Source organism: Plecotus auritus (assembly GCF_963455305.1).
Source record: "Plecotus auritus genome assembly, chromosome: 7".
Classification (NCBI taxonomy): Eukaryota; Metazoa; Chordata; class Mammalia; order Chiroptera; family Vespertilionidae; genus Plecotus; species Plecotus auritus.
The window spans coordinates 84,729,979-84,745,151 of record NC_137774.1 but is presented as its reverse complement, the minus strand read 5'-3'; the positions used below and the strand labels follow the sequence as shown (position 1 = coordinate 84,745,151).

The window sequence follows — 15,173 nt, the reverse complement described above, 5'->3', positions numbered from 1 at the left end:
CTTCCACTCCTTCTAAAAATCAATGGGAAAAAATATCCTTCGGTGAGGATTAAAAAAACAAAAGAACTTGTGTACAGGTCTTTGTTATCACAAGGAGAAATTGAGGCCTTAGAAGTGATGCTGGCACATTAGGTTCTATCCGTTTGCATCCACTATGTTGACACTTTTTAATAACTTTAAAATGTTTCTTTCTTCTTATCCTGAAGGAATTATTCCACAGCTTTTCTCACGCTTAAACCACCCTGAAGTGTATGTGCGCCAGAGTATTTGTAACCTTCTCATCCGCGTGGCTCAAGATTCCCCACATCTCATCTTGTATCCTGCAATAGTGGGTACCATATCGCTTAGTAGTGAATCACAGGCTTCAGGTATGGAATATTAAAATGCTGCTAATTTGAGTATAAATTATTTTACAAATAATGTTTGTTAGGTAAAATTTTTTGAGCTTTATATTCCACAGTTGATGGAATTTGTAGCTTTTAAATTAATAATTGCCATTTATTAAGAGAATAACTGCTTCGTGCTGGCCCTTAGGACATGTGCTTTACACATTATCTTCAGTCTCACAGTAACCCACTAAGCATGGGAAATTGTTCGCTGAGCTGAGTAACCGGTGGATAAGGATTGAAACCAAGTTCTAGACTCTGGCTGGGAGAACACTTCATTTATTGAGACTTATTTCTTACTTTCCCCCCATTCATCTTCTATTAGCTTGAAATATTAATAAATATAGAAGCTCAGTTTGTAAAAAGGCAGAATATCCATGATGTTTGGTCACTTTAGTGCACAGAATGCCAGTTATTTAAATGAGTGCTCTGGAGTTGTTTTTCCTCACTTGACATATGCCCATGGGATAAACATCCAAAGTCTACCTTTTTCTCCCATTTTATTATAGGAAATAAGTTTTCCTCTTCAATTCCAACCCTACTTGGTAATATTCAAGGAGAAGAATTGCTGGTTTCTGAATGTGAGGGAGGAAGCCCTCCTGCTTCTCAAGAGAGCAATAAAGATGAACCCAAAAGTGGATTAAATGAAGACCAAGCCATGATGCAGGATTGCTACAGCAAAATTGTAGATAAGCTATCCTCTGCAAATCCAACTATGGTGTTACAGGTACAGAAAACTCATGTTTTAAATCAATTTTTATTATAACCATTCTCCCCCAAAACACAACCTATAAACAAAACCCATTAGAAACTGTCATGGAAATATTTGAGGAACAAAGCTTTTAGAATAATCAAAATTGGTTTTGCAAATATATATAGATAAGCAGAATCACTAATGAAGGTTGTGATTATATCATGAACAAAAGACATTTAACCTGCAGTTTCCAGTGTTTGCAGAGCTGTGCTGTGTATGGACTTGTAGATGAGTATGTTTGGATGTGCTGTGTCTGCAGGTTCAGATGCTCGTGGCTGAGCTGCGCAGGGTCACTGTTCTCTGGGATGAGCTCTGGTTGGGAGTTCTGTTACAGCAACACATGTACGTCCTGAGACGAATCCAGCAGCTTGAAGATGAGGTGAAGAGAGTCCAGAACAACAACACCTTACGCAAGTACGTTTTCATACGTATACTCCAGAAATGAAGCTGCATTTTTCTTTATTTTTTAAAATTTAAAACAAATTTTAAAATTTAATTTTTTCCCATCACCATTTATCCCCCCTGTATACCCTCTTCCACCACCACCCACCTCCTCTTCTTGTCCGTGTCCATGAGTTCTTTCCCTTTTATTTTCTTTTTTTGCTCAATTCCTCCAGATCTCCTCCCTCCCCGATCCGCCCCAGAGTTGTCAGCCTGCTCTCTATTTTGCTTGTTAGTTCAGTTTGCCTTTTTTTTTTAAGTATACATAACATAAAATTTTGCCTTGTTTTAAGTATACAATTCAGTAGCATTAAGTACATTTACAGTGTTGTACAATCATCATCACTGCCCATTTCCAGAACTCATTCATCATCCCAAACAGAAACTCTGTACCCATTAAACAGTACCTCCCCTCCCCTCCACCCCTAACCCCTACCCCTAGTTATCCCTGTTCTACTTTCTGTCTCTGTGAATTTGACTACACTGAGTACCTCATATAAGTGGAATCATACAGTGTCCTTTTGTGTGTCTATGTTATTTCACTTAGCATGATGTTTTGAAGTTTTATCCATGTTGTAGTGTATATCAGATTTTTTTTCTTTTTATGGCTGACTTTTTCATTGTATGGATATGACACATTTTGTTTATGTACTCATCTGTCAGTTGACACTTGAGTTGCTCCTCCTACCTGTAGGCTCTTACAAACAGTGCTTCTATGAACATTGGGATATAGATATCTGTTTGAGTCCCTACTTTGAATTATTTTGTGTATGATTCAGTGGATTTTCTGGGTCATATGGTAATTCTGTGTTTAACTTTGAGGAATTGCCAAATTGTTTTCCACTTTGGCTGCCTCATTTTACGTTTCTACCAAAAGTGCACATGAATTTCAATATCCTTGGCAGTACTCGTTATTTCTTTTTGGTTTTTATTCTTTTTAAAAAAAAAATTATATATATATATATATATATATATTGATTTCAGAGAAGGAGAGAGAAAGAAACATCAATGATGAGAGAAAATCATTGATTGGCTGCCTCCTGCACATCACACACTGGGATGGAGCCTGCAACCCAGGCATGTGCCCTGACTGGGAATTGAACCATGACCTTCTGGTTCATAGGTCAGCACTCAACCACTGAGCCCTTGCTGGCTGGGTTTTGATTATAGCCATCCTAATGGGTGTGAAGTGATATCTTATTGTGGTTCATCTCCCAATGCCTAATAATGTTGAGCATCTTTTCATGTGCCTGTTGACCATTTGTATATCTTCTTTGGAGAAATGCCTTATTCAGATCCTGTACACGTTTTTTAATTGGATTGTTTGTTGTTGAGTTTTAGGAGCTCTCTGCATGTTCTGGATATTAATCACTCATCAGATACATGACTTGCAAAAAAGAATTTTTTCATTCTCTTGGTAATGTCTTTTGACATATGTATATGTGTTTTTTTTTACATTTTTCTTTTTTAATTTTTAGAGAAAAGAGAGGAAGGGGGAGAGAAACATTGATTTATTGTTTCACTTATTTATGCATTTATTAGTTGCTTCTTGTAGGTGCCCTGCCTGGGAATTGAACATGCAAACCTTGGCATATTGGGATGATGCTCTAACCAACTGAGCTACCTGGCCATTGCCTAATGTACATATAAGTTTTTAATTTTGATGTAGGGGTTTACCTATTTTTTCTTACCCATGCTTTGTGCCATATCCAAGAAGTCATTGTCAAGTCCAGTGTCAAGAAGCCTTTTCCCTGTGTTTTCTTTTGAAAGTCTTAGCTCTTAAGGTAATTGATTCATTTTGAGGTTTGGTTTTGTTTTGTTTGCATATAGTGTAAGGTAAGGGTTCAACTTTGTTCTTTTGCAGTTGGGTATCCAGTTTCCCAGCACCTATTGTTGCAAAGGGAAGCTGCCTCTTTTATGTGCTGGATTTTTTTGTTAATGTGCTGGATTTGTTACAATGTCATGTCAGACATTACTTTGCTAATATATATATATATATATTTTTTTTTTAAATATGTTTTTATTGACTTTTAGAGAGAGAAGAAGGGAGAGGGATAGAAACATCCATGGGAGAGGAACACATCGATCAGCTGCCTCCTGCACAACCCTCTACTGGGGATCAAGCCCGCAACCTGGGCTTGTGCCCTGACCGGGAATCAAACCATGATCTCTTACTTATCTACAGGGTCAATGCTCAGCTACTGAGCCACACCTACTGGGCACTTTGCTAATATTTTAATACTTTATTTTTTCTTATTCTTTTATACCCTTTACTTAAACTTGATATATTTAAATTGTTCCTTATTTGTATCAAACTCTGTGTCTTCCTGGTCAGAGAAGAGAAAATTGCAATCATGCGGGAGAAGCACACAGCTCTGATGAAGCCTATTGTGTTTGCTTTGGAGCATGTAAGGAGCATCACAGCGGCCCCTGCGGAAACACCTCATGAAAAGTGGTTTCAGGATAACTATGGTGATGCCATTGAAAATGCCCTAGAAAAACTGAAGACACCATTGAACCCTGCAAAACCTGGAAGCAGCTGGATTCCATTTAAAGAGGTACTGAGAAATCTCAAGAATGTTTCTAAAATGGGAAGTCCTCTATGTGAGATACAAAATTTAAATAAGGGGACTTTCCTTACTGGGAACACAAGAGAAGATTTTGTAAGCCCATGGAAAGCAGCCTGTGACCAGTTACTTATAAGAAATACAGAGAAAGGTGTTTTCTTTATTTTGAGTGGGCCCAGGGTGGCAGACTTTCATCTACAAAGGTTTGCACCAAGGAAGAATTTAAAAGATTAGCTAAGAATAGGGCTCTGACCTTGAGCTGAATATTGATTGCCTGTGATATTCTCATGGAAGATTAAGAAATTTAATCTTTTACCTGTATAGTTTTTCTAAGTCACTGTTTTTGAAATTAATTCTGTGTAGACCATTTGGAGATGATTAGTATATTCAAATATTTGAGAATCCTTTTAAGTTTTTATCCCCTTAATTCTATATTTTCTTTGGTTTTTATCTTTTCCAGCAATAGCACTATCAGTTGGGGGAGCCTATTTATTACCTTGTAGTGCTTCTTCTTCCTCTCACCTCCCCTTCCCTCTCCTCTTCCCTTACCCAAGGATTTTTTCCCATTGATTTTTAGAGAGAGTGGAGCGGGGAGAGACAATGAGACATCGATTGGTTGCCTCTCATATGGGGATCGAACCTGCAACCTAAGTTGTGCTCTTGACTGGAATCCAACCTGGGACCCTTCAGTCCTCGGACTGATGCTCTATCCACTGAGTTAAACCGGCTAGGGTACCTTGTAGCTTTTTCTTTCTTTTTTTTTTTTTCTTGTCCCTTCTTTCTGTATGGCTTACCTTTATTGTCTCTATCTAATTTCCTTACTTTAGTAATGAGAAAACTATTAAAAGGTACAGGGTAGAAACAAAAAGTACACCTAATTTTAGTAAATGCAAGCTGCTAAATTGAAAGGAAATAGCTAGAAGCAACAAGACAACACCAACATGAAAGATGGAACTTACTTTGTATGGCCTAGCCAAACCTTGTTTCTTTGTTTTCTAATAGCGGTTTCTTGCTTCTTTATACCATTCTTAGTAAATTAACTAAGAAATGCACAGGAGGAGACATAAGGATTGCTGTTTAAAAACAAGTGGGGTGTGGGTGTATGTATGAAATAAGTAAAAAAAACTTTTGATGAATGGTCTTCATTTTAAAGAGTAGTTTTAAGAATTAAAATGAATACCTGTGTCTCCCTTCCCTTTTTTCTACAGTGCAGCTAAAAACATAGAATGAGCTAAAGAAATACAACTTTTTAGAAGTCTCACATGTCCCTCCCTAATGTTATCTTCCTCTATGCAGCCACTACTCTGAATTTTTTTTTTTAATATATTTTATTGATTTTTCACAGAGAGGAAGGGAGAGGGATAGAGAGTTAGAAACATTGATGAGAGAGAAACATCGATCAGCTGCCTCCTGCACACCTCCTACTGGGGATGTGCCCGCAACCAAGGTACGTGCCCTTGACCGGTATCGAACCTGGGACCTCTCAGTCCGCAGGCCGACGCTCTATCCACTGAGCCAAACCGGTTTCAGCCACTACTCTGAATTTTTTAAAAAATATGTTTTTATTGATTTCAGAGAGGAAGAGAGAGGCAGAGATAGATAGAAACATCAATAATGAGAGATAATCATTGATTGGCTGCCTCCTGCATGCCCCCTACTGGGGATCGAGCTCGCAACCCAGGCATGTGCCCTGACTGGGAATCGAACCGTGACCTCTTGGTTCATGGCTCTACATTCAATCATTGAGCCACACCAGCTGAGCTGTTCTGAATTTTTAACTAATTGATTTCTACTTTTAAAAAAGTAGTTCTTGTTTATTGATGCATTTCTAAATGGTGTATTATTTAGTTTTTGCCTGTTTTTAACTTTATATAATTGAGATTATATGGCATATATGTGTCTTTATTTACTACTTCCATTATTGTTGAAATAGCCTTAGGGCTTTTGTTTTGTTTTCATCATGATTCATTCATGTTTTGTGTGCAGCTGAATATTGATCTATTATGGGGAAATACCACAGATTATCCATTGTTCTGTCCGTGGGCACTTAGGAGTTTTCCAGTTGTCTTTTTTCTTTTATGAACAACAACATGCTAAGGATTGATTTTAAAAGTCTTTTACATGAAAGCAGAGCCTGCAATCCATTTATTCGGATGCAGGTTATTGAGTTAGCTACAAGTAGGAACACAACTATTTATGTGACCCATTCCCTGTCAGTTATTAGAAGGGATTACAGTATATTTCTGCATATTTCAAGTGATCAGAGCTCTGAATTGTTACCAACTTTTCAGGTGGCTTCCTAAAGATGTGTCCATCTGACAGCCAACACTGGCTACATCTTTTATTCTATTGCAAGGACTGAATTGATTTGATTTGTCATTGACATAGCATAGCAATGGAGAATGCGTCTACAGGCCCTTGTGATCACAGCAGTGATTTCCGTCCATCTGCTGTGATTACATTGCTTATTTGGATTGGAGGAGGAAAGGGTTTGAACAAAGTAAAAACCACCTAGAGCATACCATTGCAGCAGTGTTTTCCCTCCTAGGAATACCCAACCATATAACAACAAATTAAATGTAGGAACTACTAGAGCAAGAGGTATTTGTATTGGTATTTCAAGGTTACTTTTATGCTAGATTAAATGTGGAAGAAAATGGGGGTCATAATGATAATTTAAACTTGTTTTTCCCATCTTGTAGATAATGCTGAGTTTGCAACAGAGAGCACAGAAACGTGCAAGTTACATCTTGCGTCTTGAAGAAATCAGCCCGTGGCTGGCTGCCATGACTAACACTGAAATTGCTCTTCCTGGAGAAGTCTCAGCCAGAGACACTGTCACAATCCACAGTGTGGGCGGAACCATCACAATCTTACCTACCAAAACCAAGCCAAAAAAACTTCTCTTTCTGGGGTCAGATGGGAAGAGCTATCCTTATCTTTTCAAAGGTGAGCTATAAAAGAAGAGTATTAGTTTGATTATTAATGCTTTCTGTGTGTGTGTGGTAGAAGAAAGTTGTTTCAGGTTAATTTCTATGTCATAAATAGCCAGGAGTATCCTGTCTCTTGTGTGATTTTGAATGGAAGTAGTTGGGTGCTGAGGAGTAAAAATTTTCAGTCCCACTCTCTCTGCTTATGAATTTGTGTAAGCAGAACAACTGAGGTGCAGCTAATAATGATAGCATCTAATGTCTTATGACCAAACTGAATGTTCTCTAAAGCTCGCAGTGTGCCTCCTTGGCTGTCATTTATTGGGTGCTATTGCTAATTGAGAAGGACACAAAAATGTGGTATATTTCCAACCTGTCCTATTGTACTTTACCCCATTTGGTCACCTACACTAGCTGCTTTAATTTTGTTTCCATAGGATTGGAGGATTTACATCTGGATGAGAGAATAATGCAATTCCTGTCTATCGTGAATACTATGTTTGCTACAATCAATCGCCAGGAAACACCTCGTTTCCACGCTCGGCACTATTCTGTAACACCACTAGGAACACGGTCAGGGCTGATCCAGTGGGTGGATGGAGCCACACCCTTGTTTGGTCTTTACAAACGATGGCAACAACGGGAAGCTGCCTTACAAGCACAAAAGGTTGAAAAAAATTCAAGTATACGTCTCCTTTTATGTGAATGTGCCTAAACAATTATATTAGTTGCTGCTGTTATATGTGAAATATTTCTAGGCTTTACTGCACTGGGACATTTTTGTAAGTTTGTTAGTTAAAGAAGGAACAGATTTGAGGTACCTAGGAAAGTGTTTTTGAGGGACATTTTATAAAAATAAAGTTGTGCCCTGGCCGGTTTGGCTCAGTGGATAGAGCGTTGGCCTGAGGACTGAAGGGTCCCAGGTTGGATTCCGGTCAAGGGCATGTACCTTGGTTGCGGGCATATCCCCAGTAGGGGGTGTGCAGGAGGCAGCTGATCGATGTCTCTCTCTCATCGATGTTTCTAGCTCTCTATCCCTCTCTCTTCCTCTCTGTAAAAAATCAATAAAATATATTTTAAATAAATAAAGTTGTAATAGAAATAATGACATTGGGTTAATCTTCTAGACCAGTGGTCGGCAAACTGCGGCTCGTGAGCCACATGCGGCTCATTGGCCCCTTGAGTGTGGCTCTTCCACAAAATACCACGGCCTGGGCGAGTCTGTTTTGAAGAAGTGGCGTTAGAAGAAGTTTAAGTTTAAAAAATTTGGCTCAAAAGAAATTTCAATCGTAGTACTGTTGATATTTGACTTTGTTGACTAATGAGTTTGCCGACCACTGTTCTACACAAATATAGGGAGATAGGATGATAGTGTGGTTAATACTTAGTAACTTGATATAATTCACATCTTAAGTGCTTTTTGTTAGGCTTACTCTAGATGTTTTCTAGGGTCTTTTAAATTAAATTTGTAAATAATAGATAGCTTTGACCCAGGTTCTTTTAAATTTAAATAATAAGTAAGAAACAACTTTAGAGTTAGTCACTGTTTTGTACCTGTGAAATTTATACTTTGATTTAGACTAGGAATTTTTTTTTTAATGTGAACAATAAAGATTTATTCAATTAAATAAAAATAAAGTCCCCTACAATGATTGTATTGTTGTCGATCTCTCCCTTGACATCTTCGAGTAGTTTTTTATGTATTTAGGTGCTCCTGCATTGGGTACCTATACACTGAGTGGCCAGAACACCATGATCTCTGAATGCATAATAATCTGGCCACTCAGTGTATATGTATATGTTGGAGGCCCGGTGCATGAACTCGTGCATGGGTGGTGTTCAGACAGCCTGGCCAGGGAAAGGGGACATGGGCGGTTGGCTGGCCAGCCTGCAGGTCGAACTCCTTGTCAGGGAAATAATTTGTATAGACTAGGAATTTTATTTAGAATATATTTTAGCTAAGTATCTTAGTGCTTAGTATATGCCAGGAACAGTAGTACTAAGTGCTGTGGATATAAAGATAGATTTTATACAGTCTCAACCTCATGATTGGTAGGTATGGGAAGGAGCAAGAATTTGAAAGGAATCAAGCTATAAAGTAGGCATAGGAGGCTGCAGAACAATTATTGAAAGGTAACTTAGATACTATCTATTAATTTTTTATTGATTGTCATGCTGATGAAAATGAAATAATGTGTATAAATGATAAAGTCTAAACAGAATTATACATTACAAAGAAGAATGTAAGTAGGATGTTGAGCTTGACTTGAACTTGAAGAAAATATAACAGTAGACCAACTTTTTAATAAAGTAGTAACAGTAGTAGGTGTAGTACCTAATTTTGAGAAAGATATTAGATTGTAAGAAAGATGCATAGTCCAGAAGAATTGGCTCTTTGGTACATGAGATTCACTTGGGTGAGTAGAAAATGCCACAGAAAAAAAGTTTTAAAAATACTACTTTGCATTCAAAGTAATCTTTTACCTTTATTTAAATAAAGTTGATCTTTTCTTTTAAAATAATTTTTTTACAGGCCCAAGATTCCTACCAAACCCCTCAGAATCCTGGAATTGTGCCCCGTCCAAGTGAACTTTATTACAGTAAAATTGGCCCTGCTTTAAAAGCAGTTGGACTTAGTCTGGATGTGTCTCGACGGGATTGGCCTCTTCATGTGATGAAGGCAGTGTTAGAAGAGTTAATGGAAGCCACCCCCCCAAATCTCCTTGCTAAAGAGCTTTGGTCATCTTGCACTACACCTGATGAATGGTGGAGAGTCACACAGGTATGTTTTTATTTTTTATTTTAATCTCTTTGTTTCTTTTGCCTGCTTCCTGTCTTGTCCTGTCTGTCTGGTTCACCCTCCTCTTCCTCCCTGCTTTCCTCCAGACTTAGTAGTTTGAGACCTATATTTGAATCTTGTAAGATACGAGAGGCCTGGTGCACGGCGTTCATGCACTGCGGGGGTTCCCTCAGCCTAGCATTCTGATATCACTTAAGCAGGACCAATGAGGACCATCATGTTGTGTGCAGCTGCTCAGTGCAGAGCCTTCTGTGACCATGCATCGCAGCCCTGAGGAGCACTAGCTATTTATTTAGAAACAAAGGAGTAGGATCATGGAATTTTGTGAATTTTAGAGCATTGGTCCATGTTGGAAGGAAATTTGCTAATTCTTTTTTCTTATTTCCCCACCCCTTCTTCTTTAGTCTTATGCCAGATCTACTGCAGTCATGTCTATGGTCGGGTACATAATTGGCCTTGGAGATAGACATTTGGACAATGTTCTCATAGACATGACAACTGGAGAGGTTGTTCACATAGATTATAATGTTTGCTTTGAAAAAGGTAAATTTAACTTGGACTTTACATTTATTAATGAGGGTCAAATGTTTTTTTTGGTGAAAGGACAAAAATAATCATGATTTGTCTTTTCAAGGTAAAAGCCTTCGCGTTCCTGAGAAAGTACCTTTTCGGATGACACAGAACATTGAAACAGCACTGGGTGTAACTGGAGTAGAAGGTGTTTTTAGGCTTTCATGTGAGCAGGTATGCTGTTTTCTTTTATACTTCTTAAATTAACAAATCATGTGGCATGAAAAACTACATTTCATGAGGAAACTTATGGCAAAACTTAAACTCTTCTGAAAACAGGTTTTACACATAATGCGGCGCGGCAGAGAGACTCTGCTGACGTTGCTGGAGGCCTTTGTGTATGACCCCCTGGTGGACTGGACAGCTGGGGGCGAGGCTGGGTTCGCCGGTGCTGTCTATGGTGGAGGTGGCCAGCAGGCTGAGAGCAAGCAGAGCAAGAGAGAGATGGAACGGGAGATCACCCGAAGCCTCTTTTCTTCCAGAGTAGCTGAAATTAAGGTGAAGCCAGTGCTGAGTCATTGTTATCTTTTTGTTAATAGAGTTAACATATCCATAAAAAAGTTGAGTAAAACTCTCTCTAAAAAAAATTTTGCAAGACTGTAATGTATAATATTGAAATGGCAGTGAAACGGCAATTTGATGTCTTTTTATTAGGAAATTCAAAGACACACAATGATATGAAAATTATATATTTTTAAGTAGGTTGAAATGTGTTTGCCAATGCCTATTTTAAGTGTTCTTTAATTGGATAGCCTCCTTTTGTTCTTGGTTTTAATATCCTCGTAGCCAGTGATGCTCCTCTTGTTTTGTGTGATGTGACAGTAACTGTATGGGATAGTAGAATTGAGTCTCACTTTGTGGCTTTGTGAACGTGGACACTTTCGTTATTGTTGTGAAATATGGGTGATGCCATCACCCCCTCAGGGTTTTGTTGAGATTTAAATAGAATAATTAGTGCAAGATATCCTTCTAGCATGATTCCTTTGAGAGACATTATCATGTCTCATAGTTGACCCTATAAGAATCTTCCTAACCATAATACCTTTCACAGGTGAACTGGTTTAAGAATAGGGATGAGATGCTGGTTGTGCTTCCCAAGCTGGACAGCAGCTTAGACGAATACCTAAGCTTGCAAGAGCAATTGACAGATGTGGAAAAACTGCAGGGCAAGCTGCTGGAAGAAATAGAGTTTCTGGAAGGAGCTGAAGGAGTGGATCATCCTTCTCACACTCTGCAACACAGGTTTAAAACAGTGTTGAACTCATTTCCAAATATATGCCTTTAAGGAGAATTTGCATATTTGTGTAAATACTGTCAACTTGAATTAGACTTATTGCAGCAACTCACAAATGACAAAAGCTTTTTCAAGGATTGCAGTTTCAACGTGTTAATAAATAAGAATTCACTTAAAATTTATTTTTTTGCTTTGTTATATTTACTTTAAATGTTTGAATAATTGTTAAGGGTAAGTGTGCATAGTGGTTAGAACACTGAACTGGGCTTCAGAAAAACCTGGGTTTTACTTTTTTCTCTATACTTTGTATCTGAATCTTTATTCATTTGTACATTGACAATGATTTCATCTACTTCTCTGAGTTTTTTAAGCATTAAATTAGAGTGATCTAAGTGAATGAACCTTGCAGAGAGCAGGTGCTCAGTGTTGAATATGCAAGTTCCAGACACTGCACGTGGCTCATATGTATATGTGTGTGTGTGTGTGTATATGTATACATGCATATACGTATATGTATATTTAGACACACATATATTATTGATTTCAGAGAGGAAGGAAGAGGGAGAGAGAGAAATATCAATGGTGAGAGGGAATCATTGATTGGCTGTCTCCTACACGCCCCCTACTGGGGATGTAGCCTGCAACCAGGAACTGTGACCGCCTGGTTCATAGGTCAGTGCTCAACCACTGAGCCACACTGGCCAGGCACATCAGTCTTTTTTTTAACCTTTAAATAACTCAGAACCTGGTTGATGTGGTAGAATTTTGCTTAAAATGTTGTGAGTATAGCCCTGGCTGGTTTGGCGCAGTGGATAGAGTGTCGGACTGCAGACTGAAGGGTCCCAGGTTTGATTCCGGTCAAGGGCACATGCCCGGGTTGCGGGCTCGATCCCAAGTTGGGGGCGTGCGGAGGGGTGGCTGATCAATGATTCTCTCTCATTGATGTTTCTCTCTCTCCTTCTCCCTTCCTCTCTGAAATTATATATATATATATATATATATGTTTGTTTTTTTAAAGTGAGTATAGTTGGAAAGAATTGTGGGGTCAGGATAAACCAGAGAAGTAAGCAACATTTGAACAGTGCCCTCAAGATTGAAAAGGAGCTTACAAGGCAGTCCAAGTATGAGCAAAATCAGGGTTATGAAAGTACATAGAAGAAATAACAGAAAGTAATTTAAACATTTTTTTCCCTTCTATTAGATATTCTGAACACACCCAACTACAGACTCAGCAAAGGGCTGTCCAAGAAGCAATCCAGGTGAAGCTGAATGAATTTGAACAGTGGATAACACATTATCAGGCTGCATTCAATAATTTAGAGGCCACACAACTTGCAAGTTTGCTTCAGGAGATAAGCACACAAATGGACCTTGGTATGAGTTGACTTTTTTAGATAACACATGTGAGCATGTGAGTTTTGTAATTGTGTCTTTATGTGTGGGGTCTGGTTTGTGCTCCCTTGCAGTGACCGCTGATTTGAAATGGTTTTAATCGGATTATTAATTACTTTTCTCCAAGGTCCTCCAAGCTATGTACCAGCAACAGCCTTTCTGCAGAACGCTGGCCAGGCCCACTTGATTAGTCAGTGTGAGCAGCTGGAGGGAGAGGTTGGCGCGCTGCTGCAGCAGAGGCGCTCAGTGCTCCGAGGCTGTCTGGAACAGCTGCATCACTATGCCACGGTGGCGCTGCAGTATCCAAAGGCCATATTTCAGAAACATCGAATTGAACAGTGGAAGACCTGGATGGAAGAGCTCATCTGCAACACCACAATAGAGCGCTGTCAAGAACTCTACAGGAAGTAAGTTTATAGCACTTCATTTTCTTTACTGCTTGCTGGGTTTAGAAAAAAGCGTTCAATTATTTAATTGCAGAGTATTTAATTTTTCTTGAAAGAAAAGGTTGATAGATGGGATTTGTCTGGAGTCACTTTTGTCTTGATTTTAAGAGGATTTGAGGTCATGTTTTCCCTTATAAAACAGTGGGTCTTTCTAATTTATTAAAATGTATCCCAGTGTAAGAGGGGTATGATCAGGGTAAAGAGAGCTGAACTCAAACATTGATTCTGTCACTTACCAATAAGTCATCTTGGGATGTTATTTTGGCTCTCGAGACTTTTTCTATGTGTAAAATGGAAGTAATGATTCCTACTCTTCAAGGTTTGAGAATCAAATATAACATTCAATATATAGTATTTTATAAACCATAAACTTATTTATAAGCAGGGAGTGGTTATATGATAACAAGCACCTCTTTCTATTTTTATATAGATATGAAATGCAGTATGCTCCTCAACCACCCCCAACAGTGTGCCAGTTCATCACCGCCACTGAAATGACCCTGCAGCGATACGCAGCAGACATAAACACCAGACTTATTAGACAAGTGGAACGCTTGAAACAGGAAGCTGTCACTGTGCCCGTTTGTGAAGATCAGTTGAAAGAAATTGAACGTTGCATTAAAGTGTTCCTTCATGAGAATGGAGAAGAAGGTTCTTTAAGTCTAGCAAGTGTTATTATTTCTGCCCTTTGTACCCTCACAAGGTGAGTAGCCAACCTCATGTCGAGATCCTTTTGTTGTCTTGGAAATACTGATGAATATTGAGATTTCATGAGTCTTTTGTGGTATTTTTTTACTTTCATTAGTCTTGCCCAATGTTACAGCTGCTTATTTCCTTTTAGATTTTGAGTTATCCTCATTTGTGGGTGAGTTTAGCTAAGTCAGTTTCACTGTACAAATATTTATCACATTTAGGCGTAACCTGATGATGGAAGGTGCAGCTTCGAGTGCTGGAGAGCAGCTGGTCGACCTGACTTCTCGGGATGGAGCCTGGTTCTTGGAAGAGCTCTGCAGTATGAGTGGAAACGTCACCTGTCTGGTTCAGTTACTGAAGCAGTGCCACCTGGTGCCACAGGACTTAGACATTCCGAACCCCATGGAAGCATCTGAGGCAGTTCACTTAGCGAATGGAGTATACACCTCACTTCAGGTGAACACTTATATTAGCTTAAATTTTAGAATTTTGTTTTAGATGTTGAACATTGTACTTCTCATCTCTTTACTTCAGAAAAGCAATTTGACTTCCTCCCCTTTTAATATTGTTTAAGCACTCACTTAAAGATCAGTGTGAGCTTTATATCTATAACTTAGGTTTGCATCAAGTTTGTTCTTAAATTATGGCATTAAGTCTCTAAGTGTGTCACTTATCTAAACTCAGAAAACGTTAAATTATATTTCTTACATATTTATAGGAATTAAATTCAAATTTCCGGCAAATCATATTTCCAGAAGCATTGAGATGTTTAATGAAAGGAGAATACACATTAGAAAGTATGCTTCAGGAACTGGACAGTCTTATTGAACAGACAACTGATGGCGTTCCCCTGCAGACTCTAGTTGAATCTCTTCAAGCCTATTTAAGAAATGCAGCTATGGGGCTCGAGGAAGAAACACATGCTCATTACATCGATGTTGCAAGGCAAGTGCTCTGTTT

General features: G+C 38.6%; 1 protein-coding gene across 2 annotated transcripts in view; it reads left to right on the top strand.

The window, feature by feature from the left end:
- Nucleotides 1–15,173, top strand: part of SMG1 (SMG1 nonsense mediated mRNA decay associated PI3K related kinase) — a 118,254-nt gene that overhangs the window by 81,874 nt on the left and 21,207 nt on the right. For both annotated transcript variants that reach the window (XM_080680961.1, XM_080680960.1), the window contains 16 exons: nt 207–368; nt 896–1,113; nt 1,400–1,554; nt 3,917–4,139; nt 6,851–7,097; nt 7,516–7,745; nt 9,612–9,860; nt 10,283–10,421; nt 10,513–10,622; nt 10,728–10,946; nt 11,500–11,690; nt 12,884–13,056; nt 13,202–13,481; nt 13,951–14,223; nt 14,435–14,669; nt 14,932–15,158. In XM_080680961.1, coding sequence (XP_080537087.1) covers nt 207–368; nt 896–1,113; nt 1,400–1,554; nt 3,917–4,139; nt 6,851–7,097; nt 7,516–7,745; nt 9,612–9,860; nt 10,283–10,421; nt 10,513–10,622; nt 10,728–10,946; nt 11,500–11,690; nt 12,884–13,056; nt 13,202–13,481; nt 13,951–14,223; nt 14,435–14,669; nt 14,932–15,158 — 3,331 coding nt within the window. The remainder of the gene's footprint in view (nt 1–206; nt 369–895; nt 1,114–1,399; nt 1,555–3,916; nt 4,140–6,850; nt 7,098–7,515; nt 7,746–9,611; nt 9,861–10,282; nt 10,422–10,512; nt 10,623–10,727; nt 10,947–11,499; nt 11,691–12,883; nt 13,057–13,201; nt 13,482–13,950; nt 14,224–14,434; nt 14,670–14,931; nt 15,159–15,173) is intronic.